At 46.6% G+C, this 27,974-nt stretch overlaps 1 protein-coding gene across 3 annotated transcripts in view; it reads right to left on the bottom strand.

Moving 5' to 3' along the window:
* Positions 1 to 27,974, bottom strand: part of BCKDHB (branched chain keto acid dehydrogenase E1 subunit beta) — a 273,945-nt gene that overhangs the window by 146,830 nt on the left and 99,141 nt on the right. For all 3 annotated transcript variants that reach the window (XM_045010402.1, XM_045010401.1, XR_006578168.1), the window contains exons 7-8: positions 26,498 to 26,595; positions 14,014 to 14,124 (exon numbers count right to left, since the gene is read on the bottom strand). In XM_045010402.1, the coding sequence (XP_044866337.1) occupies positions 14,014 to 14,124; positions 26,498 to 26,595 (209 nt within the window). The remainder of the gene's footprint in view (positions 1 to 14,013; positions 14,125 to 26,497; positions 26,596 to 27,974) is intronic.

The raw sequence follows: 27,974 nt of genomic DNA, 5'->3' as shown, positions 1-27,974 counted from the left end.
TCCTCCAATTCCTCCCAAGTCAGGGAGTCTATCGGTACCAGACTGAACGAACCAGGTCTTGAGGGAGAGGCCGTGGGTGTCCCGACATGAGACGCACCCCACTGGAATCCCCTCGTGGTGTCTTGACGGGGGAACGACCCCTGTCTGCCTTCTTCCTATGCGGCACCGGGGACTGTGAGCACTGCCGCCTGCTAGAACTGGCTTTACGAGCTAGGTAATGATGCTGATGTTCCTTGGAGGAGTCCTTTCTCAGTGCTGGGACATCCCGCACCGAGGCCAGGGCACTGTGCACCAAAGATACCAGTGCTGTTTCCGGTACTGGCTGAGGGCGGAAGGCCAACGCCATTAGGAGGAGCTTCAAACGATAGTCCTGCTCTCTCTTAGTTCTGGGTCTAAAGCTCCTGTAAACTGAGCACTTGTCTGTCTGATGACCTTCTCCTAAACCCATGATGACCTTCTCTTAAACCCGTGTGACTGAGGCATGCTCCGGTGCCTGGGGAAAAGTAGGAGGGGACACCCCCCAAACTAAGCTTAACTAACTATAAAACTACAACCTACTGTAACTACAACTCTTTGAAACTATTTACAACTAAGAAAAAGAGAAACACTAGCTAGGCACTTGCAAATGCAAGAGACTGAGCTGCTCATCACTGGTGGTAAAAAGGAACTGAGCAGGCAATGAGACGGTAGAGACCTAAATACACCGCCATAAAGGCGTCACTCCAGGGGGCTCCACAGTCAATCCAACTGGTACCACTAGGTGAAAAACCTTCTGACGATCGTGCACGCGGCGCATGCACACCTGTTGGAATGCACATGAGCAATCACTCAAAGTAGAAAGCAAAGAATTTTAGAACAAGAATGTCTGCAAATTTCCAGCTTCTGTAGGGGGTAACAAACACCTGCTGCTTCTGTGAAATAATGGGTTCTCTGTACTGTACTGAAACAGGGCACTGGGTCATAGGCATGTGCACATATACCAGTGTCCCTGTTACAACTCTTAGGCCCTTTAAAAATGGAAGCTATAGTCACAGGACACATGGCTAGGAGCAAGCATGTGACCTACATCGGAAGCCAGATATAAGGCTTCCTGCCTCTTAGGTATGGGCAACACACAGGAGAGACCCACAGTCAGGGAAGGATCTGGGCTGGGGCCTCCACATGGGTCAGGCGGATAGCTGAGGAGGGAGACCAGGGACGAGTGAAGTCTTATGGCTTGTACACACTGGAACTTACTTTGGTATAACTTATGTTGCTCAGGGGTGTGAATAAGCCACCTCCTGGTGTGGACAGTGCTTTGTCAGTGGGAGAAGCTCTCCCACCAACATAGGTACCACAGCTTGGGGAGATAGAGCAATTATTTTGACAGGAGAGTTCTCTCCTACTGGCATAGAGCAACTGCAGTAGCAGAGCTACAGCAGTGCAGCTACATCGGTACAGCTGCAGCACTACTGCAATTCTAGTGTAAACTAGCCCTTAATGTGGGTCTCTCCATAGTAGCGAGGTAGGGGGCTACAAAGCCTAGAACAGGGGTTCTCAAACTGGGGGTCAGGACCCCTCAGGGGGTCGTGAGGTTATTACATGGTGGGGAGGGGAGTGTCAGCCTCCACCCCAAACCCCACTTTGCCTCCAGCATTTATAATGGTGTTAAATATATAAAAAAGTGTTTTTAATGTATAAGGGGGGTTGTACTCAGAGGCTTCCTGTGTGAAAGGGGTCACCAGTACAAAAGTCTGAGAACCCCTGGTCTAGAAGGACGACATATGAGACCCTGTTTTAAGGGGAGAAAAAGACGGTTACTCACCTGTAGTAATTGGTGTTCTTCGAGATGTGTTGCTCCAATCCATTCCAGTTAGGTGTGCGCGCCGCGCGTGCACGGCTTCTCCGGAACTTTTTTCCCTAGCAACTCCGGCGGGCCGGCTGGCGCCCCCTGGAGTGGCGCCGCTATGGCGCTAAATATATACCCCAGCCGGCCCGTCCGCTCCTCAGTTCCTTCTTGCCGGCTACTCCGACAGTGGGGAAGGAGGGCGGGTCTGGAATGGATTGGAGCAACACATCTCGAAGAACACCAGTTACTACAGGTGAGTAACCGTCTTTTCTTCTTCGAGTGATTGCTCCAATGCATTCCAGTTAGGTGATTCCCAAGCCTTACCTTAGGCGGTGGGGTCGGAGTGAGACGTGGCGGAGTGTAATACCGCAGAGCCGAAGGCTGCGTCGTCTCTAGACTGCTGCACCAACGCGTAATGGGAGGCGAAGGTGTGGACCGAAGACCAGGTAGCCGCTCTGCAGATGTCCTGGATGGGGACATGGCTCAGGAAGGCGGCGGACGAGGCGTGCGCTCTCGTAGAATGAGCGGTGAGTCGGCATGGTGTCACGTGAGCCAGCTCGTAGCATGACCTGATGCATTGAGTCACCCAGGAGGAAATGCGCTGGGTAGAGACCGGCTCGCCTTTCATGCGATCAGCGACTGCGATGAAGAGCTGGGTGGAACGCCGAAAGGACCTTGTCCGGTCGATGTAAAACGCCAGCGCCCTACGGACGTCGAGGGTGTGGAGCTGTTGTTCCCGGGGCGAAGCATGGGGCTTCGGGAAGAAGACCGGGAGAAAGATGTCCTGATTAAGGTGGAAGGCCGAGACCACCTTTGGTAGGAAGGCCGGGTGAGGACGAAGCTGCACCTTATCCGCGTGAAAGACGGTGTAGGGGGGGCCCACCGTCAACGCTCGGAGCTCCGAGACTCTCCGTGCCGATGTTATGGCAACCAGGAAGGCCGTCTTATAGGAGAGGTAGAGGAGAGAACACGTGGCCATAGGCTCGAATGGTGGACACATGAGTCTGGCCAGGACGAGGTTCAAGTCCCAGGTCGGTGCCGGGCGGCGCACTGGCGGGTATAAGCGGTCGAGGCCCTTCAGGAAGCGGGAGACCATCGGATCGGAAAAGATGGTTCGACCCTCCACCGACGGACGAAAGGCGGACACCGAGGCGAGGTGGACTCTCAAGGAGGAAACCGCCAGACCCTGCTCCTTGAGGTACCATAGGTAGTCTAGGATGGTAGTGACAGGTACCACGAATGGGTTGAGCCCCTGCTGGTCACACCAGAGCGCGAACCTCTTCCATTTCGCCATGTAGGTGGTGCGGGTGGAAGGCTTTCTACTTTCAAGCAGGACGTGCTGCACGGCCGCCGAACAGTCCCTCTCCGCGTGGGTCAACCACGCAGGTACCAGGCTGTAAGATGGAGGGATTGCAGGTTCGGATGGTGGAGTCTGCCGAAGTCCTGCGTGATGAGGTCCGGCCACAGTGGGAGGGTGATGGGCTTCCGAACGGAGAGCTCGAGCAGCAGGGTGTACCAATGCTGCCGCGGCCAGGCTGGAGCCACGAGTATCATGGTGGCTCGATCCCTCCGAAGCTTCTGGAGCACTCTGTGCACGAGTGGAAACGGAGGGAAGGCATAGAGGAGGTGAGTCTGCCACGGATAGAGGAAAGCGTCTGACAGAGAGCCCGGCGAGTGCCCCCGGAACGAGCAGAACTGGAGACACTTCCTGTTCGCCTTGGAGGCGAAGAGGTCGACCCGGGGAAACCCCCACCTCTGGAAAATCGTGTATGCAACGTCGGGACGGAGGGACCACTCGTGGGAGAGAAACGACCTGCTGAGGTGGTCGGCCAGCGTGTTCTGCACTCCCGGAAGAAAGGACGCTTCCAGGTGAATGGAGTGGGTCACGCAGAAGTCCCACAGGAGGATCGCCTCCTTGCAGAGGGGGGACGAGCGGGCTCCGCCCTGCTTGTTCACGTAGAACATTGCCGCTGTGTTGTCCGTGAACACTGTCACACAGCGGCCTTGCAGGTTGGTCCGAAAGGTGTGACATGCAAAGCGGATCGCTCGGAGCTCGCGGACATTGATGTGGAGAGCGAGCTCCTGGGGCGACCAGCGGCCTTGAGTGTGAAGGCCTCCCAGGTGAGCCCCCCAACCGAGTGCCGAGGCGTCCGTGGTCAGTGTCGCGGACGGACGAGGAAGGTGGAACGGCACTCCGGCGCAGACGATCTCCGGGTCGAGCCACCAACGGAGGGACTCGAGGGTCGGTCTGGTGACCGTGACCACCATGTCGATGTGGTCGCGATGCGGGCGACGCCAGCCACGACTGGAACGGACGGAGGTGGAGCCGCGCGTACGCGGTGACATAAGTACACGATGCCATGTGACCCAGAAGGCGGAGGCACGACCGCACCGTCGTGGTCGGAAAGTTGACGAGCTCCCGGATGAGGGAGACCATTGTCAGGTGTCGAGACCGCGGCAGGCAGGCGCGGCCCACAGAGGAGTCGAGAACCGCGCCAATGAACTCCACCCGCTGTGCCGGAAGCAAGGTAGACTTCTCGGCATTGACAAGCAGCCCGAGGTGTTGAAAGAGGGACAGGATTTCCGCTACCTGGCGCTGCACCAGCCCTTGTGACTGCCCACGAATCAGCCAGTCGTCCAGATAGGGGTAGACGTGCATCTGACGACGGCGGAGGGCCGCTGCTACCACTGCCATGCACTTTGTAAATACTCGCGGTGCCGTGGCAAGTCCGAAAGGTAACACGGCGAACTGGTAGTGGTCGTTGTTGACGAGAAACCGAAGGTAACGCCGGTGAGGGGGATAAATTGCGACATGGAAGTAAGCGTCCTTCATGTCGAGGGCGGCAAACCAGTCTCCCGGATCCAGAGAGGGAATGATGGTCCCCAGGGTGACCATGCGAAACTTGGGCTTGAGCAGGTATTTGTTCAGCTCTCGAAGGTCCAGGATAGGACGCAGCCCTCCTTTCGCCTTGGGGATGAGAAAATAACGGGAATAGAATCCCCTGCCCCGCCTGTCTGGAGGCACTGCCTCTATGGCACCCACGCTCAGTAGAGTCTGTACCTCTTGTAAAAGGACTTGCTCGTGAGAGGGGTCCCTGAAGAGGGACAGGGAGGGTGGGTGGGAAGGAGGGGGCGAAACAAATTGTAGACGGTATCCCGACTGGACTGTCTGAAGAACCCAGTTGTCCGATGTTATTCGGGACCACGCCGAAAGAAAATAGGAGAGGCGGTTGGAGAACAAACGGGGAGGATCCGAGGGGGAGAGTGATGGGCCGTCCTCGGGCGTCCCATCAAAAGGCCTGCTTGGACCCCTGAGGGCCCTTGGAAGAGGCCTGGGACTGGTTCCGACGGTTACCCGAAGGCCGTCTGTGATTCTGGCCAGGAGGTCTGGGCGTATACGGTCGATAACGCTGCTGCGGGAAGGACCGAGGGGGCTGCTGCCGGAAAGACCTGCGTTGTGGAGCCGGCGTGTGCATGCCAAGGGTTCTTATGGCAATACACCCATCTTTTAAGGTCTGTATACGCGAATCGGTCTGTTCGGAAAACAGCCCTTTCGTGTCGAACGGCAGGTCCTGCAGCGTGTACTGCACCTCCTGTGGTAACGTAGAGGATTGCAGCCATGAGATGCGTCGCATCGTCACCCCTGTTGCTATTGTCCGCGCTCCCGAGTCCGCCGCGTCGAGGGCAGCCGTAATGGACGAACGGGAGGACTTCTTCCCTTCCTCGAGCATTGCCGAGAACTCCTGGCGGGCAGTTGTCGGCAGGAGTTCGGTGTATTTTGCCAGGGATGCCATGATGTCAAAAACATACCTGGCTAGAAGGACCATTTGGTTGGCTATCCGCATCTGCAGGCCGCCCGCGGAATAGACCTTACGGCCTAGCAGGTCCATCCTCCGAGCGTCCTTAGATTTGGGCGCCGGGGCCGGTTGACCATTCCGTTCTCGGCCGTTCACAGACTGCACGACAAGCGAGTCCGGGGTTGGGTGCGAGTATAAGTACTCATAGCCCGTGGGGGGGGCTGAGTACTTCCGTTCTACCCCTCGAGCCGTGGGAGGGATGGACGCGGGCGTTTGCCAAAGCGTGGCAGCGTTCTTCTGTATGGTCTTAACAAAAGGCAATGCCACGCGCACAGGAGTGTCCAAGCCGACCACATTAGTAATGGGGTCCTCATCCTCTTGGACCTCTGCCACCGGGAGGCCCATGGCCGTCGCCACCCGACGGAGTAGCTCCTGGTGGGCCTTGAGGTCTATGGGGGGCGGGTCTTTAGCAGAAGTCCCAGCCACCGCTTCGTCCGGGGACGATGACGAGGACATGGCCTGCCCGATGGTCTCCATGGGAGGGGCCGTTAGAGGCGCCTCGGCTGGGGCAGGCTGGACTGGGGACTGGCGATCCTGCGGCATCGAGGGCTCGCGGAGAGGTGACGCCGGGGGGCGACTGATCGTCGCTTCGGGAACTCTGCGCTCCGCGGCAACGTCTCTTGGGGGAAGCGGAATGACTTGCGCTTCATGGTGACCCCAGGGCACCCAGAAGCCCCACTGCTGAGCCCCTTGAGGGTGGTCGCGTGGGGTTGGTGGCAATGAGCCGGTGCCGTCCGCGCCAGAGGCGACAGATGCCGGGCGAGACGGCCAGGGCGGGGCGGAGCCCGATATCGAGGCCTGTGGGATATCACCAGGCGGTATGGAGGCCCGATGCCCGTCCGTCCGGTACCGAGAGGGTGACCGCGACCATCGGTCCCCGCGGTGCCGGGAGCTCGACCGGTGCCGGGAGCTCGACCGGGAGCCGGACCTGCGGTGCCGGGAGCGGCTGCGGGAGTTCCGGTGCCGGGAACGGTGCCGAGACGGGGACCTCCGGCGGTGTCGACGCGACGGCGATCGAGACCTGGACCGGTGCCGGGAGTGCGACCGGTACCGAGATGACGATCGGTACCGGGACTGCGACCGGCGGCGAGATGGCGATCGGTACCGCGACGGAGAGCGGTGCCGAGATCTTGAGCGGCTAGACGGTGAACGGCGTCGGTTCCTGGAGCCTGAGCGGCACCGAGAGCGTCGACCGTGCCGGCGGTCCGTGGATGGCGGTCGGACCATCATCGCCGGTTTTCCTGCCGACGGAACAGCCCGCACCGGCGGCGCCGGGGGCCGGAGGCTCGGTGCCTCTATGAGCTGTATCAGCTCTCGCGCGGAGGAGTACGTCTCCGGCATCGTCGGCAGCCTTGGCTCAACACCGGACGGTGCCGGGGAGCGTGGCGGTGCCGGACTCGACGGCCCTTGCGAGTCAACGGCACGGTGTCTGCCTTGCGCACAGTCACCACTGTGGGCGCAGGCGGCACGAGCACTTTAGCTGAGTCCACAGCCCGGGACTTAGCTACGGCTTTAGCGAGCTTGCGCTTCCTTGCCGGCGAAAGTGAGCGGTGCCGGGTCTTCGGCGCCGAAGGCAGGGCCTGCGGGACCTCGGTACCGGAGCGGGCTGGTGCCGCTGGTGCACTCTGCACCGAAGAGGTTCTCGGCGCCGGCGCTGCTGGTGCCGAAGGTTGGAGCGACGCCTCCATAAGGATCTGCTTAAGCCTGTAGTCCCGTTCTTTGCGTGTCCGCGGCTTAAAAGCAGAACAGATAACGCACTTGTCGGTGCGATGTCCTTCTCCGAGGCAACGGAGGCAAGCGTCGTGTGGATCGCCAATTGGCATAGGTCTTTGGCACACAGCGCAGGGCTTGAAGCCCGGTGCCCTGGGCATGAGCCCGCACCGGGAAAGGGAAGGGGGGGAAAACCCCCCTTAACCGTTTACTAAAACCTAGAACAACTACACTAAAACAACTATAACAACTCTAATCACTAACTAAACAACTAACTATATATATACAAAATCGGAAGAGCTAGGGCAGTGGAGGCCAACGAGCACTCCACAGTTCCGACCGGCCGTCACGGGCGGTAAGAAGGAACTGAGGAGCGGACGGGCCGGCTGGGGTATATATTTAGCGCCATAGCGGCGCCACTCCAGGGGGCGCCAGCCGGCCCGCCGGAGTTGCTAGGGAAAAAAGTTCCGGAGAAGCCGTGCACGCACGGCGCGCACACCTAACTGGAATGCATTGGAGCAATCACTCGAAGAAGAAGAAGACTAATCCTCCAGGGGCACAAGGGACATACTATTGGTCTCTAATAGTTTCCAGGTGCTTTCATTGATGTTGATCTTGTTTTGAACTTGTTTGAAAATAAAGCCAACCCTGAGGAAAAGGATTTGGACAGAATGGGACTACTTTATTCTACTTTTTCTGGCTAATGAGTTTGCCCACTGACTAACACATACTTACAAATGAAAAGTCATTTTATATTATGCGGAAAGGTCAGATCCGATGATGTGCTAAGTACCCATCACTCCCTTTGCCTTCAATGAGCCTTTAACTGTTTTGTCAGCAAAGTCAACAGGAATAGCCTACACATGTAGCAAAACTTGGCCATAAGTTTTCTAACCATTTTTTTAAGTCCAAAGTAAATTACCCTTTAAACACACAGCACCAGATTCTGGACTGCGTCTGAGCTGCACTTGGTGCAGGAGGAGATGCAGGACAAAAGTGCTCTACATTTGATTCAGGGACTGGCTGGTCCAAAACATTAGAATATGGTAGTCCCCAACATTCTAGCATGGTATATCAGAGCATACCTAGTAATAAATAAATAATAAAAATAATACTTAGCTCTTCTAGAGCTCAGTAGATCTTAATGTAACAAATAAAATATCATCCCTGTTTTACAAACAGGGAAACTGAGGCACAGAGGTGAAGTGATTTGCCTAAGGTTCACCCAGAAGGCCAGTGGCAGAGCATGGAATAGAATCCAGACCTCCTGAATCCCAGTCCTATGCTCTATCCACTAGTCCACACTGCCATTACACCCAGATTGTGGATGAACTATGTTAGTTAGGAGTGTGATTTTTTTACTGAAATAGTTATACTGGTACAGCCCCTAGTATGGATGCAGTTCAGCTGGTAAACAGTACCTTATACCAATACAGCTTATTCTCCTTCCCCTGTACCAGAATAAACTATGTTCATATAAACACCTTTATAGCAGCATAACTGCATCCACACCATGGGGCTGGAGGGAGCGTCACTTTAACAATACTGATATAGTTAAAACAGTACAACTTGTGTGCATAAACAATGGCGTATACTGTTTTCAAACAGCCCTTCAGGAGCTGTTGCTACAGCAGGCAGGAAATCCTGGGCCATGTCCCATATTTCAAGGCTGGGATCAGGAGGATCAAGCACTGTTATGGAAACCCTACACTACCAGAAGGTTCATTTTGTACAAAGGGAAATCTCCACACATCTGTTTTCCTGTTAGCCGGACGAGGTGGTGGCGGGCACCATCACCACCCTCTGGGCGATGGACACCAGGGGGCACCACCCTCCCGGCAATGGATACCAGGGGGCACCAAGACCTTCTTAGGAGGGTGGCTCTAAACCTAAACCTCCAGGCAGAAGAGGTCACAGAGGAGTCAGACCCGATGGTGGACATCCTTGCCCTGAAGGGTCCACCTAAGGTGGCCTTGCCCCTGATAAGAACTATCCAGAACACCAGTAAGTTGCTCTGGCAGACCCAGGCCTCGATACCACTCACTGCTAAAGGGGTGGAGAGGAGGTACTTTGCGGAAAGGGTTTACTGCTGCTACGCACAGGTAGGCCAACACAAAGACGCTGCAGCATGGTTGAGAACCTAGACCGTACTTCTCTGCATATTCAGCTTTAGCGGGCAGTAAAGGTGTGAGATATATATACTTGGAGATAGGTTTACTATATTTGGATACTTGAATGTTATTCTTATATTAGTAATTATCATACATTGTTTTCCGCCTTGTTTTAATATTCGAGGATCAGTTGTTTCATCAGATTTTTTAAAACACCTTTATCTTTAAAGAGATTGAAGAATTAATAACAATATTCAATCTCAAGTATATATATCCTCTGAACAGCATTATTCTTCTATCAGGTTAATTAATCTATGAGGGGGTCTCAGTCAGATATCTGATGACACTGTTGATGTCACTTATGCATCATAAATGAATGAAATGTATAAGCAAGTCCTTACTTCTACCAATAAACATCTAGAACTAGAAAGATGGACAATTTACCTAATGCAGATTGAACAGATTAAAATCTATTACTATTTTGAACCCATTTTATCAATGTTAATTTATATCCCTCTATATTTTGAATGCCAGGTCCTAAAATAATTAGGGAATAGAACAGAGCATTAATTTAAAGCTATACAAAAATGTCAGCATTCAAACAGCCTTTGAAACTTGAACACTATATTAACTTACTGCCCTGCTTGGTATAAAAAAGCCCAAATCTTTTGACATTTAGGGAATGCGGCAAGACCTACCTATTTACCCAGGCTGATGTATAGCTAATATTTGTAGGTTAACTGGGGTATTGTAGATTTAATTTTATTCCTGGCTGGTTATTTTCTGGTTTAGAAAGAGAAGCTACTGTTTGTAATGTTTATCTGATTGCATTTATTGAACTGAAGTAACTTCTATGTAGAAGCCACAATGCTGCTCCAAAGGACTGGGGGAAGTATGCCTCTCCCTTTTCCTCTTCCTCAAGCATCTACCCAGTTACTTAAGCTGTGCACATAGCCCCTATTTAGAGCATCTCATACCCAAAGCATTTTACAAACATTTATCAAGACAATATTTAAAATAATTTAGTTTTCAATTTTTCTTCAAAGCCCTGGCTGACATTGTTAATGTAATTATTACACACAATACTGGCAGACCTTTTAAAATGTTTGGCTCCCTCCCACCAAGTTCATGCTCCACCAGCTTAGAGCTAAGCAGCAGCAATTTACATTGTTTTCTTTCTATAAACATATTTTTTTAAATTGTAGACATCACATTATTTAACCTGAAAAATGCAGAGGAATATCCAGCCCTTAGCCTTTCGCAACCATAAAACATACATATTAAAATACTGATGAGAGATTACTGACATTTGTCTTCTAATGCAACTGCAAATAAAATTTTCACTGCAGCTTACCAGAATTAATATTGCCCAAACTCTACTGAATTCCATAGGGTTAATTCTCCCTTAGATATTTAGTCTCATTAAATAAAACAATACTAAAATTATTTTATAACTTTTAATATTACATATTAAAATAGGGCCTCTGGTTCTTTTTAGTTGAACTAAATATACAGGATATTTGCAGGTATACAAAACAGAATTCACAATTTTAATAAAAAAAGAGAAGAAAACATTTTAAAATGATTTCCACAAGAATGGTCACATTTGGATCCTTAGAAAAACAGGAACAATTCTAGGCATTAATGGGTATAGCGCCTGCTACCACAAGTATTCACATTGACTTGCAAATGTGCATATTGTTATTTATTATTTGTATAACCGTAGCACTTAGTAGCCTGTTGTGTTAATGTAGATGATATAAATGGGCCCAGAGAGTGTTAACAAGGTTTGTGGTTTAGCATAGAGAGACCTCAGCTTTCTTGGTATCATGGTAAACATACCATTAAAAATCCTTTTAAACCTTTTATTAAAGATACAGAAAAGAAGGAAAAACAATTAATGCATTGGAAATGTAAAGCATGAAGTTAGGCTGTCATTTTAACAACATCCATTGTTCTCTTAGATTGTTCATCATTGTCTTTAGAAGGGAAGGGGGGGAACCTTAGATGGTATTAAAGATGTAATAACTATTCTTTGGTTCATACATAAGCTTTACCGTCATGGAGGCCAGGATGCAGTGCAGAGGCACAGGGCCTTAACATGTATAATCCAGGATCTTTAGTATCTGAATAGAATACACTGGACTGTTTGTGTGTTTTTAACCCCCTATGTAAGTCAAACATGAACATGCCCAGAATCAAAACCACCTCCTTCCACCATCTCCATTCCCTAGGCAAGTGGGAAAGGACAAAGATAAGAGGAAAACACAAGCAACTATTATTTATATAAGACAAAGTCCATTTTTCCTTAATATACTCTAGACTAGAATGTCCATAACAATAAAAAGCCTATTCTCCCCACAAAGTATATACAAAAAGAGAGGAAGGAGAGTGAGTATCAAGACTTAATATGAATTGCAAACTTTAAGGCATAAAGATCTACCAGAAAAAAAAAATCTATATGTTGGCTATGTTAATATAGGAGTTGAGGGAGGAAAAAGAAGACTCCAAAAAACAGGAAAAACTTAGAAGTCTGGAATAATTACATTCTGAAATAAAAACTAACTCTGAGGTTCCCAATCATTACAAATAATGGAATTTGGTTTCTTTGCTTGGCTGTAAAGAACTGCCAGGCATTGCCAAGAAGAAAAAAATTAATCTCCACCAGAATCACTTTCCTACTTTCATATTGGCAAAGGCCTATACTATAATGTCACATCCCAGCTTTTCCAACTCTGTTTTTAATTAAATTAATCACCTTTGACAAGCCTGGAAAGTCCAAGTCAAATGAGGAAATACGAAAACCTGAAGACTTTAATGCGACACTTCCTCCTTCCCTTCCCCCCCCCCCCGCCACAAAACCTTGAAGATTAATCTTATTGTCCCAAAAATCTAAAAACGTAACGAGAAATTGTATTTTTCCTTGTAGGAAAAGATTTTTGAACTGAGATGAGAGGTTCAAATTTCTTTATTATTTCTAAATCAACACACAAGTATACACTGTATGTAATAGATTTGCCAGAAGGAGCACAGTTTACTCAAGCTTCACTATATTTAATTTCCAATCATATTAAAGGTTTAGCCTTTCTCAAAATACCATAAGCACATTTGAAATTTTCTGACTTCAACTGAATGTTTTGAATTCTTACCCCCTCTGAAGTTTTAACTTCAGCATTCAGTGCCTCATATTTAATTCTAGCTTCACTCTAGCTAACCTCATTATCTCCAGACTGATTCTTGCCTGCATATTTATACCTGCCTCTGGAAATTTCCATTACATGAGTCTGACAAAGTGGGTATTCACCCACAAAAGCTTATGCTCCAACACATCTGTTAGTCTTTAAGGTGCCACAGAACTCTCTGTTGCTTTTTACAGATCCAGACTAACACAGCTACCCCTCTGATACTTAGCTTCACTCAAATATACAGAAGTGCCAATCTCTTTACCATCTACTTTCTGGCAAGTGGCCAGGTGCCACGAGTGAGGGAGTGAAGGTTACAGATATTGAGAACCTTCTTTAGGTGCCTCTTCCACCCCATCCAAGCAGAATCTGTTTTCAAAAACGCCTCCAATATGTTTGCTTATCCGTGACCCTTCTGTTGGCAACTCTATGAAGGTGAAAAGGAAGCAGCACAACAAAGAAAAGTCACAAGTACAGTAGAGCAAGGGACACTTGAGGAACAAAGCTAAGTTACTGCTGCACTTAACACATGATATTTCAACTTCCAGTCAAGCTGTTCAGTACCTTATTTTTTTTAAGATCCCATCTGAAAGACTCCTATACCGTAAGCTATTATATTTTACAATATATCTACCTTAGAAGATGACAGGCGCATTCAACAGTGCCAGAATTTGAACCTGTGGTTCCAAGGAATCTGAATTTCAAATCAAATGCCAGACCAGTAAATGCTCACTTCTAATGATGTGAAAAACAAAAAATGCTAAAGTGCTGCTGTGTTTAAAAAAAAATCAAAACCACTTTTTTCTAGAAAACAGGCTTAACAAATCAGCCAGGTCATAAATGTCTTTACCCACCTATAATTAGATAAAACTGTCACCATGGAGTGGCAAAGAAAAATCACACACACACAAATAATTCCCACTAAATTCCATGGGCCTATGGATGCCAGAAGAGGAGAGAGAGTGCCAGACACATCAGGAGAAAAGTGATTTTCAAGCACTCTGTTTACCTGCCTTAAACCTATACTGTAAAAACCCTGGAATGCTGTAAAATAAATTATAAAAATCCTTCAAAAGAACATGCTGGTACACCACTATTGGTTAGTGGTCTAAACTGTTATCCTCCCTTTAATGATAATGATGCACATAGTGTTCTGCAAACGTTTCCTTTGTATTTACTGCGCATATAATAATTTACAAACATAAATCTTCAATTGTATATACAAAGCGCTGTCCCCATTACTCTCAGTATTAAATTATTGTAGATACTCCTGGGTACATCATCCAAAATAATGTTTTATGTATTATGTAGCATTATATTTCTACCTTGCAAACAGCCTCTGTATCCCAAGGTAAAATGGTCTTCAGATCAATTACTTCGCAGGACACACCTAGCTTTTCCTGAGCCATGGTTGCCACCTCTCGAATAACATGCACCTAAAAATGCAAGATAATGCAATAGTTGAGCTATCTGAAATATTAAAGGGATGCTTAAAAATGTGCTTAATTATGCACTCAGAGTTTTAATGGTTTAATATTATTTTATTTCATGATAATTTATCTGAGAAAATTTAGCATGAAACAACAAGCTACTTATTGAGTCCTTTAATAAATATCTAGTCCTTTGCTCTGTTTTTCTCATTTATTACTTGAACTCTGTGTTCAAAAACTAAGAAATAAATCAAAAAATCTACAACTACCATTCAGGAAAAATACTTTTTGTTCAACAGGTACATTTATCAAATTTCTGGCAAATATCATCCTTAGATGGACTGAATCAACCTTACCATTTTAATATACTTTGCCATCCCTAACATTTTTTTAGACCTGTGAACAGACTAAGACCAAAACTACAGAGTAATAATTTTTATAATAGGAGAATGGGGGGTTGGGGGGAGTCACACAGACAAAAAAAAATAGTACTAGGTACCGCATATACTACAATCTACAAAAAAAAACATGCAATAGATTATCAGGTGTATGTCTCTTGCTTTTAAAGTGTCATCACAGGAAAAGATTAGAAAGGATTAAAAAACTGCCAAAATTAACAACACTGTCTCATTCAAAACAAGAATACAATGGCCCTTTATTAGTAAGATATGCAATCTGCATACTAATCAGTTAAAGCAGTACAGAATTTCAGTGCAACTTTGATCAATGTCAAATTTTATCATAATATAACTATAATCAACAAATATGAAAAAAGGCAAGTATCACCCCTCCAGCAGGAGAATTACACTGAACAGGAATGCAGCTAGTTTTGGCAAAGGAGAAAACAAAGTATTCATTATTTAGTCACGCAATCCATTTAGAAGCATATTCTTAAGAGCTTTTTAATATACATGTAAAACAGCCTGCACCTCCTGACATCCTTTTTACAAAGAACATTCCATTCATTTGTATGATCACCCAGAATAACAATGGGTCAACACTATAATGGTAAAACATGACACTGAATGCAAATATTATAAATCAACTTCTAGCTTTTTGTCAACAGACCCTTTAATGTGTGTACAGCCTTTCACAAAACAAGCATTATATAGTAGCTAGCAAATATTCTGACTCTAGAAGTAACCATCATAGTAGCACTGACTGGGAACTCATTTTTCTTCTCCTGTAAATCATTACCCACATAAAGTGTGTGTTTGTGGTGTAGAAAAATAGAGAAAATTTGTTTTCAAATTTAAATGTCTACAAATTCAAACCATAAGGTTCCTAAAAACTCCGATTTGTGCAATGCACTTCTTCTACTAAATAGATAGCTAGCACATTAAACGGATAAATGAAAGTCAGATGTTGACTGTCACCTTTCTAGACCAGTTTGCTTTCTCCTACATCTTTAAGGACTAAGATGGCATTGAAAATAGCCCAGCTGGTTTGGTTATTCTCTTATCAGCGCTATGTATCCTGACCAGGGCTGCCCAGAGGGGGGAGCAAGTGGGGCAATTTGCCCCAGGCCCCGAGCCCTGCAGGGGCCCCCACGAGAATTCTCTGGCCCCGGCCCCACCTTCCTCCATCCCCCCGGCACCTCAACACGCCACGTCCAGAAGCAGCCCTGGACAGAGCTAAAGCACCCCGGCTCGGGTGGGGCCTGAACTCTGCCCCACTCAGAGCCGCATGGTAAGGGGGCAGGACTGCGAGCTCCGGTCCCACTGAAGCCACGCTGCTGCAGCGCTGTCCAGGGGCCAGGGCAGCTCCTGGACGTGGCACGCTGAGGCTCTGAGAGAGGGGAGAGGTGGAGGTAACCCAGGAGCGACCCTGGACAGAGCTAAAGCAGCGTGGCTCTAGCAGGGCCTGAGCTCCTCCCCGCTCGAAGCCGCGTGGTAAGGGGGCGGGGCTGCGAGCTCCAGGCCGACCGGCAGGAACTTAGGCCCCGCTGGAGCCATTCCACTGTAGTGCTGTCGAGGGCCGCTCCTGGACCCGGCGCACTGAGGCGAGGGGGGAGGCGGAGGTAAGCAGCATGGCAGGATGCCGGGGCTGGGGGTGTTGGATAAGGGGCAGGGAGTCCTGGGGCCAGTCAGGGGACAGGGAGGGGGCAAAGGTTCTGGGGGGGTCGCTCAGGGGATGGGGAAGGGGGGATTGGATCGTGGGCATTCCGGGGATCTGTCAGGACTCGGCCAGGGGGTGTGTGGATAGGGGTCAGGGGATGGGGGGGTTGGGGTGGTGTGGGGTCCCAGGGGGGTGCAGTGAGGGGACAAGGAGCAGGATGGGTCAGGGATTCTGAGGGGGGCAGTCAGGGGGCAGGAAGTGGACGGATCGGATAGGGGGAAGGGCCAGGCTGTTTGGGGAGGTACAGCCTTCCCTACCCTAAAGCTCATTCAGCAGTTTCAGGCTTGCAGACAGCTATTTAACACAAAGAGTCAAGCTGTTATCTTTTCCATGGGGGAGGGATCACATGAGAAGAGCAATATCCTACACCACCTACCTCCTTCCGAAGCCTACCAAGGGAGACCCTCCTCCCCTGCATTCCCCGAGGCTCCAGAGGGGTTAATTCAGTGGTTCTCAAACTTTTGTACTGGTGACCCCTTTCACATAGCAAACCTCTGAGTGCGACCCCCCTCCCCTTATAAATTGAAAACACTTTTTTATATATTTAACACTATTATAAATGCTAGAGGCAAAGCGGGGTTTGAGGTAGAGGCTGACAGCTCGTGACCCCCAGTAATAACCTCGTGACCCCGAGGGGTCCCGAGCCCCAGTTTGAGAACCCCTGGGTTAATTTAATTTTAGCACCCTGTGTCCATTCACATGCATGTGCTATTTTGAGCACTTCAATTTTCACAACATAGGCTCATCTCAGATTCTGGAACAAGCTCAAATGCTCAGTTCGTGGAGTATGTACATAAGCTATACTAAAGACAAACCCACAGTTTGTGTCTCCAGTTTGTGAGGGACCCCGTGGAGCCAGTCTCTAGGAAACAGATACATTCATGGAGGTTAAGTCCTTTAATGGCTATTAGCCAGGATGGGTAAGGAATGGTGTCTCTAGCCTCTGTTTGTCAGAAGGTGGAGATGGATGGCAGGAGAGAGATCACTTGATCATTACCTGTTGGGTTCACTCCCTCTGGAGCACCTGGCATTGGCCACTGTCGGTAGACAGGATACTAGGCTGGATGGACCTTTGGTCTGACCCAGCATGGCCATTCTTATGTTCTAAGCTAAATGAACCCAAAGTTATGGAGACAGAGATGAGTCAAGGAAGCCAGCAGAGCATCAGAAACCTGGAAAAATCTCTGACTGGATGGGCTCAGACATTTGGTCACAAGCTGAGATGGTTCAAAAGTTTTGGATTTTTTTTAAGCAGAATTTTTGTTATTGTTTCTTTAAACAAACACAGCAAGCAGCAAATATTTGGCCACACACTTCTGAAACCCTAAACCATGTTCAGGTTTTGGCAGACTAATTTCATCTTTTCAATTAAAAAAACCACAACAAATTTTGAAGGAAAGCAGACATTGTCCGTGTTTTTTTCTGCTTTTTAAAAACCCCTAGTTTTCGATCCAAAAAAAGTTTTGACAGAAAATATCTGTCCACCCCTTTTAATGAGCTTTAGTGCCTTTTAGCACTAGCTGATGCTGAGAACCAGCGATACCTTGTAAAGGTGACTTGAAAAGAAGTTTTCTCAAAACTGGGTTTGTACCGAGATGCGGAAGGTTTTTAAATGTTTATTTTTCCCAGGGCTGCCTGGGGGGAGGGGGGGGGAAAGAGGGGAAAGTGCGGCAATTTGCCTCGGGCCCCGCAGGGGCCCCCACGAGAATTTAGTATTCTATAGTATTGCAACTTTTTTTTATGGAAAGGGACCCTGAAATTGCTTTGCCCCTTGCCCTCTGAATTCTCTGGGCGGCCCTGATCCTGACAACCACTAAAAACACTGCATGCTATGTAACATGAGAGCACACACAATCTAAAATGAATGTAGAAAATAGCAATCATATTCAAATTAATTTAGACAGAGTGAAGGATGATATTAAAGAAAAATGTTTGACCAGTGAGTGAGGAAGATCTAGAGATTAGTTTCAAGATGGACTAGTTGGCCAAATCTCCACTGCATCAATGTATGATACAGAAAAGATGAGTCAGTGTGTAGAGCTCCAAATACATACATAAGAAAATAGACTACATATTTCTATATACTTCTCAAAGAAGTTACTTAGGTTGCTTGAGACCTGGTAGATTTGGCTGTGACTCCTTCCAGTGGGCTTACATTAGCTAATTCATAGCATAGTCTAATGCAGCCTGTATTCCAATTAGAAAGTCTGAGTTGAAATCTGTTGACCTTTCATCATTCCTGCATAAACTATAAACAATCTAGGGGATACCGTAAATGACCTGGTTCAGTCTAGATAGAATGGCAGCACTATGTGCATGCAAAGTGTGTAGCTTAGCTTCCCCTTTACGAGAGTATGATTTGGAGAGGAAAACAGTGAGGTGACTCACTCATTTGAGATGGAAAATCAGAAACTATTTTTAGTAGAAATATGGGCAAAAACTGTCCTATAAGGCAGTCCTACCATATCTGAATATCTCTCACCTTTCTAGCAGATATTACTACCAACAAGAACCTTGTTCTGATGAACCGGTGAAAAACAGCACATAGCTACAGGCTGAAAAAGTGGTTCCATCAATCCCATTAGTACAATGGTTTGATCCAAAAGTTATCTGATTAGGGGATAAACCCTGATACGGCTCTTCAGGAATTTCGCTAATGTGAGATTAACGAAAACTGAGTACCTTGGAATCAGAGGGTGATTAGCTAATATGGCTAAGTAGACTGTTAAGATTAATTAGGTCTGAGAATAAAAATTACCTAAGCCAGGCTGATACCAGCATTATCTTTTTAGCCAAGATCTGTCTGAGTTTTCTCATTACTCTCGGGATTAGAGGAACTGGAGGATAAACTGAGAACCAGTGAATCAGAAGTGCATATTGGTCTTGACCTCCTCTGGAGCAGAACTTGCAACATTTTTTGTTCATTGTTGCAAACAGATCTATTGAGGACTAGCACCAATCAGCAAATATTTCTTGGATGATGGCATCCTTTACTGGCCATTAGTGATCACTTGCCTCAGCAAGCACTTTTACAATCATCCAGAACATTTTGTAGACCTGGTAGGCAGAAAGCTACTAGATTTATGTTTTATATACCAGTTTCATGATGCAGTTCTTGACAAAGAAGAGTGAATCTTGCTCCTCCTTGTCAGTTTCTGCAAAACAGTGATGTAGTGTTGTCCATCAAGACCTAAATAGATGATCCTCTGATCACTGGAAGGAATGCTACGCAAACATGACAAAATTGCTTGCAACTCCAGAATGTTCATGTGCAACCAAGATCAGATGCACTTGATGAAAAAAAGAGGCCTTGAATCTATAAATAGTCCAGGTGAGTCCTCCATCCCAGATTGGGAGGCATCTGTTTCTAGGTCTTGGGTGGTAACAGTGGAGAGAAGGGCATCCTTCTATAATCTCTCTGTATCATCTCTGAGGGTCCTTCTCTTCTGTCAAGGTAATAAAAACGGTTGGCAGGGCTGCAGGGTTCCTGGCTGCTACTGCTCTTTCTTGTTACCACCACACACTACTTCTTCTGCTTCTGTGGGCGCTGCCTCCTAGAAGTCTCTAGCTGCCTCAGAAGCTTCAGTTGCTGCTGCTGCTGCTTTTTCAGGTAGCTGCTTCTCTTCTCCTTGCTGGTTGATCTTCTCTTCTTGGTTCCACTCACACATCAGTCTGCTGGTTGTCAGCCTTATATTCAGTCCCTAGTCTCCTCTGATTGGTTGCTTTTCCAAGACCAGAAATTAGCACCTCCCTGTCTAATTATACCAACTCAGCGAATTAGCTTGAATTTATTAGCATAAACCCTCATCCTGTCTAAATCCTCCTTCTAGCTATTAGCATAAATCCTCCTCCTAATTCCTTCAGGCATTTTTTGGAGAGGAAGCTGAGTCATGACTGGTGAACTCTGTTTCACACCTATCTCTTATCTGCTGTTGGTCAACTTAGTCTGTGTCCTCCATTTTGATGTTTTCTAACAGAGAATCATCATCAGCGCCATTTTGGATTTTTAACTATAAACTATCATTAATTATTACTTATCTAAAGCCTTAATTCTAAAACTAACTACTGTTTTATGCAAGTTAAAGCATTATGATACTCTCACGCCCATTGTTATGTAAATTTGGAGAGGTGATTTTCATGATGTTTATAAACCCCCGTTTTCCTCTGCATATCTCAGTCCTAGGTGCAGCAAGCTTTTATTTATTTATTTATTTTCAGAGCAGCTAAAAGCAAAATCTCCTGTTTCACATCAGATGTTGTAAAGATTAATGAAAGCTTGTAAAGCACTTTGAACATGTAGAGCACTATAAAAGTGCGAAGTATTATTAATCATTATTCAGATCAAAATAACCTCCAGTTTATATTTGGACTAGATTTTGAAAGGCCCAAGACAGAAGCAGAGGAGCATGACAGGAAGTAGAAAAGGCAGGCCATGCAGCTCAATTTGCCAGAGCTAGGGAAGGAGACAGACAACTCCAGCCCACTGCAGAACTCCAGAACTGAACCTGTGCTGAGCACGGAGGAGACCGACCCTGGAGAGGAGTTGCCGGGACCGCCGTCTGCAATGTACCCGGAGGAGACAGTGCACCCTTGGACTACGGAATCCCCTGCCCAGACTGTAGTAGGAAGTGGCCCAGGGAAACCAGACTTTAGTCTGGTTTTGTTGCCAGAGCACGAGTCAGAGTGTTTCAGTGGGATCCCGGCTGATCCAGTGGTGGAACCATTCGCCACTATTAGGCCTCAGGGCTGGGCCCAGGTCCCCCTACCTTCTGCTACCAAACCCACTCCTGAGGTGATGGCCTATTCACCCCTTAGCCAATAGGCCTGTGCTTTGCTTGTGGTGGGCCCCAGACTGGAGACTGTGGGCTGCCTTAGCCAGGAGGCTTAGGCAAAGCCTGTTTCTTGCTCTCCCCACCCAGAGGGTCAGGGCCCCTGTGATTGCCCCTGCTCAAACGCCAAGGCTTTGGCTAGGGACCACTAATGCTTACCACTCTGCCCGCCAGAAGGTCAGAACCACAGACTGTTAATTGACTGTTGCCTGACACAGCGACACACAGTGGCATGCCTTTGAGCCTGGGCCCGAGGGACCAGTACAGGGGTCAGCAACCTTCAGCACGTGGCCCATCAGGGTAATCCGCTGGCAGGCCGTGGAAACCCTAAAACCTGTAAACCGAACCACATTCCAAAACTCCTTTCTGTAAACTACCCTTCCACTAACTAGGAGACAATGCAGGCAGAAGCCCAGCAGCAGAGTGGGGGCTATCCAGTTTATTGCGTTGAGTGTTGCATGTATGATTACCTGCCCTGTGGGCGGGTGGTGTACGTGTGCAGTCGGTGCAAGGAGCTCCTGGCCCTCAGAGACCATGTACGGACTTTGGAGGCCAGGGTGGTGGAACTGGAGGAGCTAAGAGAGGCAGAGAGGTATGTTGATGAGGCTTTCCGGGACACTGTAGAATTGTCCCACCTCCACTGAGACAGCTCCTGTGCTGTTGAGGAGGAAGAACGGCCCAGGGAAGTAGAGCAGTCGATGGGAGCAGAGGGAAACCTTCCCGTAGTTGGGACCTTCCTTCCAGATGGTGCTGGGGTTGCCTCTCGCACTGAGGTTGCCTCTCCGGGGAAGGGAACTCCAGTTTCTAGGAAAAGGCAGGTGTTAGTAATGGGAGATTCGATTATTAGAAATGTAGATAGCTGGGTCTGTGATGACCGGGAGAACCGTATGGTGACTTGCCTGCCTGGTGCGAAGGTTGCGGATCTCTCGAGGCATCTAGATAGACTTATGTGTAGTGCTGGGGAGGAGCCGGTGGTCGTGGTACATGTAGGTACCAATGACATAGGTAAGGGTAGGAGAGATGTCCTGGAAGCCAAATTTAGGCTGCTAGGGAAGAGACTGAAATCCAGGACCTCTATGGTGGCATTTTCAGAAATGCTCCCAGTTCCACGCGCACGGCCAGGTAGGCAGGCAGAGCTTCAGAGTCTCAATGCGTGGATGAGACGATGGTGTAGAGAGGAGGGGTTCAGGTTCATTAGGAACTGGGGAAACTTCTGGGATGGGAGGAGCCTATACAGGAGAGATGGGCTCCACCTAAACCAAAGTGGAACCAGACTGCTGGCGCTAAACATTAAAAAGGTTGTAGAGCAGTTTTTAAACTAGGAGATGGGGGAAAGCCGACTGCTGCAGAGGAGCGTGTGGATCGGACACAGACTTCTCTTAGGGGAGAGTCTGATGATAGAGAATCTCCAGGTTATAGTCTGGAGCAGAGGACTGAAAAGTATAATGTAAGGGCCGGATCAGATGATAAACAGTCACAAAAAAGAATCTGGCACATCAGAAAAAGGCAGGCTAATAAACAGGGACAAGTTTTTAAAGTGCTTGTACACAAATGCCAGAAGTCTAAATAATAAGATGGGTGAACTAGAGTGCCTTGCGATAAAGGAGGATATAGATCTAATAGGCATCACAGAAACCTGGTGGACTGAGAGCAATCAATGGGACACAATCATTCCGGGGTACAAAATATATCAGAAGGACAGAACAGGTCGTGCAGGGGGAGGAGTGGCACTATATGTGAAAGAAAGTGTAGATTCAAATGAAGTAAAAATCTTAAGCGAATCCACATGTTCCATAGAGTCTCTATGGACAGAAATTTCATGCTCTAGTAAAAATATAACATTAAGGATCTATTATCGACCACCTGACCAGGACAGTAATAGTGATGATGAAATGCTAAGGAAAATTAGAGAGGCTATCAAAATTAAGAACACAATAATAGTGGGGGATTTCAATTATCCCCATATTGACTGGGAACATTTCACTTCAGGACGAAATGCAGAGATAAAATTTCTCGATACTTTAAATGACTGCTTCATGGAGCAGCTGGTACGGGAACCCACAAGGGGAGAGGCAACTCTAGATTTAATCCTGAGTGGAGTGCAGGAGCTGGTCCAAGAGGTAACTATAGCAGGACCGCTTGGAAATAGTGACCATAATACAACAGCATTCAACATCCCTGTGGTGGGAAGAACACCTCAACTACCCAACACTGTGGCATTTAATTTCAAAAGGGGGAACTATACAAAAATGAGGGGGTTAGTTAGACAAAAGTTAAAAGGTACAGTGACTAAAGTGAAATCCCTGCAAGCTGCATGGGCACTTTTAAAAGACACCATAATAGAGGCCCAACTTCAATGTATACCCCAAATTAAGAAAAACAGTAAAAGAACTAAAAAAGAGCCACCGTGGCTTAACAACCATGTAAAAGAAGCAGTGAGAGATAAAAAGACTTCCTTTAAAAAGTGGAAGTCAAATCCTAGTGAGGCAAATAGAAAGGAGCACAAACACTGCCAACTTAAGTGCAAGAGTGTAATAAGAAAAGCCAAAGAGGAGTTTGAAGAACGGCTAGCCAAAAACTCCAAAGGTAATAACAAAATGTTTTTTAAGTACATCAGAAGCAGGAAGCCTGCTAAACAACCAGTGGGGCCCCTTGATGATCGAAATACAAAAGGAGCGCTTAAAGACGATAAAGTCATTGCGAAGAAACTAAATGGATTCTTGCTTCAGTCTTCACGGCTGAGGATGTTAGGGAGATTCCCAAACCTGAGCTGGCTTTTGTAGGTGACAAATCTGAGGAACTGTCACAGATTGAAGTGTCACTAGAGGAGGTTTTGGAATTAATTGATAAACTCAACATTAACAAGTCACCGGGACCAGATGGCATTCACCCAAGAGTTCTGAAAGAACTCAAATGTGAAGTTGCGGAACTATTAACTAAGGTTTGTAATCTGTACCCAATGACTGGAAGTTAGCTAATGTAAGCCAATATTTAAAAAGGGCTCTAGGGGTTATCCCGGCAATTACAAACCGGTAAGTCTAACGTCGGTACCGGGCAAATTAGTTGAAACAATAGTAAAGAATAAAATTGTCAGACACATAGAAAAACATAAACTCTTGAGCAATAGTCAACATGGTTTCTGTAAAGGGAAATCGTGTCTTACTAATCTATTAGAGTTCTTTGAAGGGGTCAACAAACATGTGGACAAGGGGGATCTGGTGGACATAGTGTACTTAGATTTCCAGAAAGCCTTTGACAAGGTCCCTCACCAAAGGCTCTTACGTAAATTAAGCTGTCATGGGATAAAAGGGAAGGTCCTTTCATGGACTGAGAACTGGTTAAAGGACAGGGAACAAAGGGTAGGAATTAATGGTAAATTCTCAGAATGGAGAGGGGTAACTAGTGGTGTTCCCCAAGGGTCAGTCCTTGGACCAATCCTATTCAATTTATTCATAAATGATCTGGAGAAAGGGGTAAACAGTGAGGTGGCCAAGTTTGCAGATGATAATATATTGCTCAAGATAGTTAAGACCAAAGCAGATTGTGAAGAACTTCAAAAAGATCTCACAAAACTAAGTGATTGGGCAACAAAATGGCAAATGAAATTTAATGTGGATAAATGTAAAGTAATGCACATTGGAAAAAATAACCCCAACTACACATACAACATGATGGGGGCTAATTTAGCTACAACGAGTCAGGAAAAAGATCTTGGAGTCATCGTGGATAGTTCTCTGAAGATGTCCACGCAGTGTGCAGAGGCGGTCAAAAAAGCAAACAGGATGTTAGGAATCATTAAAAAGGGGATAGAGAATAAGACTGAGACTATATTATTGCCCTTATATAAATCCATGGTACGCCCACATCTCGAATACTGTGTACAGATGTGGTCTCCTCACCTCAAAAAAGATATTCTAGCACTAGAAAAGGTTCAGAAAAGGGCAACTAAAATGATTAGGGGTTTAGACAGGGTCCCATACGAGGAAAGATTAAAGAGGCTAGGACTCTTCAGCTTGGAAAAGAGAAGACTAAGGGGGGACATGATAGAGGTATATAAAATCATGAGTGATGTTGAGAAAGTGGATAAGGAAAAGTTATTTACTTATTCCCATAATACAAGAACTAGGGGGTCACCAAATGAAATTAATAGGCAGCAGGTTTAAAACAAATAAAAGGAAGTTCTTCTTCACGCAGCGCACAGTCAACTTGTGGAACTCCTTACCTGAGGAGGTTGTGAAGGCTAGGACTATAACAATGTTTAAAAGGGGACTGGATAAATTCATGGTGGCTAAGTCCATAAATGGCTATTAGCCAGGATGGGTAAGAATGGTGTCCCTAGCCTCTGTTCGTCAGAGGATGGAGATGGATGGCAGGAGAGAGATCACTTGATCATTGCCTGTTAGGTTCACTCCCTCTGGGGCACCTGGCACTGGCCACTGTCGGTAGACAGCTACTGGGCTAGATGGACCTTTGGTCTGACCCGGTACGGCCTTTCTTATGCTCTTATGTTTTTTTTATGGCACGCCGCTTCCCACAGCTCCCATTGGCCAGGAACGGCGAACTGCAGTCACTGGGAGCTGCGGCGGGGGGGGCCGTGTCAGTGGACAGTCAACGTAAACAAAATGTCTCGTGGCCCACCAGCGGATTACCCTGATGGGCCGTGTGCCGAAGGTTGCCAATCCCTGTACCACTACAATAGAATCCCCACCAAAAAGCAGATTGACCTACTACTATTCTTTAGTAATGGAAATTATGACACTCTCTCCTAGAAGCTTTCCAACTAAGTGACATAAAGAGCATGAAAATAATGGCCACCCATACACGGGTCTTCTCGAAGTGAGAGCATACAAGAAGATACTGTTCAGAATGCAAATTTTATATTCCAAGCATATGTATTCTGTATAAAGAGCTCAGGGATAAGCATTAAAAGGCATTAAACTATTGCCTCAAATGACATTAAACTGAGAAACTTTAGACCCTGAAATTCATGCTTTATACTTTTGCGTTGGAGAGTATTATTTTATATCCTTCCCAAGCTTTAAAAGATTTTTCCACATCTTGAATTTTTACAAAGTTCACAGAATATCAGGGGCTTTGAATGTTGCACGCAGTCTTGCCAATTAACCATTAGAATCTTATGGATGTAGATTTCTTCGTAGTGAAAGTTTGAGAATCCATAGAACCTGTAAGAGCTATGCTAACAACATCTAAAAGGTAGCCCAAGAATGCTCAGAGAGGATCACTAAACAACGAAGCAAGTGTACCAGCCAGGACAGAGCATATTTTGTTTTAGCATTCAAACATCTATAATTTTATTTCAGTGTGCTACTTTAAACTGCTTGTTTCATTTTCATGCTCACAGTCAAATCCCATTACTACATTCCTACAGCATGCAATAGCCCTATGGCATATCTTAAACAAGACATACTGACCTGAGTCCCCCAGGCAACCAGTGTAACATCACTTCCCTCCTGCAGTATCTCAGCTTGAGACAATGGAATGTAGTATGGCTCCACAGGAACTTGTTCCACTGAATAAATAAAAGTGTACAAAGGAAGCAACAAAGATTAGATTTTCTTACTATGCAGTATTTGTCCAAGAAAATATACTTTTTTAAAAATCAAGACGGATAACCTTTAATATATTTATTAACACTGTATTGGAAAGAATAAGCCCGAATTCATGTGAAGCAATAACATCATGTATCCCAAACTGTGTCAGAGTACAAATTATGTTTGACAATGATACTGTTATTTGTTCATCACAGTGCTCCATGCTTCATATCCAATAATCTTTAAAAAAAACAAAACAACAAAGAGTACTGTGGCACCTTATAGACTAACAGACGTATTGGAGCATAAGCTTTTGTGGGTGAATACCCACTTCGTCAGACTCATGTAGTGGAAATTTCCAGAGGCATGTATAAATATGCAGGCAAGAATCAGTCTATTGATAATGAGGTTAGCTCAATCAGGGAGGATGATTTAAAGGTAGCCATCCTGCATAAAAAAAACTTCATGACCAGACTTCAAAGAGAAACTGCTGAACTTCAGTTCATTTGCAAATTTGACACCATCAGCTCAGGATTAAACAAAGACTGTAAATGGCTTGCCAACTACAAAAGCAGTTTCTCCTCCCTTGGTGTTCACACCTTAACTGCTAGAAGAGGGCCTCATCCTCCCTGATTGAACTATCCTCGTTATTTCCAGACTGATTCGTGCCTGCATATTTATACTTGCCTCTAAAAAAATGCATACCACTGATACTCAGTAACAATATCCTAATCATCACTAAACCAAAAGATAGTATGTAAACAAAGTATACATGGTTGTGTGGTGTTTTAAGTTTTAGCCTATTATTGCGAAACCTGTAGAAGCAGGACTTACGTTAGAAGCAAGTAAAAAACAGCAAAATAGTTAGTGTAACCTAGCCTTGAGATAACTGTGTTTAAAAAAAAAAGTAAAAAAATACTGAAATAAATAGCAAATAGCCTAAATAAAATGCAGATGTTTTTAATTAATGCACGTCACAAAAAGGTATAAATGCTTGTGTAATTTTGCTTGTACTTTGAAGAAACTGAGAGAGAGATGCTCTGTCAGCTGTGTTCTTCCCTTGCATGTCCTGAATAAAGCTGTCTCTGATTTTGTTGCTTCCAACCTAAAAGTGAAGTTCGTTTCTTCCACAATATTTGGTGCCGTGTGACTCGGATGGCTATGCCCAGCTGAGGCAGTGACCGCTACTTGGAGGTAAGAGACCTTTTGAAATCTCTATTGAGGTATCGGAGGAGGACTGACCGTGGGGCCATCTGTCCCTTTGGGCTCAAGCCATGTGAACTTTTGCTTATGCAACAAGATGAGACGCAGAACGGTGTTGGGGAATTGGTTGCCCCACGTAAGGTTAGTGATCTGC

This window comes from Mauremys mutica, chromosome 3, assembly GCF_020497125.1.
Source record: "Mauremys mutica isolate MM-2020 ecotype Southern chromosome 3, ASM2049712v1, whole genome shotgun sequence".
Classification (NCBI taxonomy): Eukaryota; Metazoa; Chordata; order Testudines; family Geoemydidae; genus Mauremys; species Mauremys mutica.
Note: the sequence above shows the minus strand (reverse complement) of the source record. Positions and strands in the feature narration are given on the sequence as shown.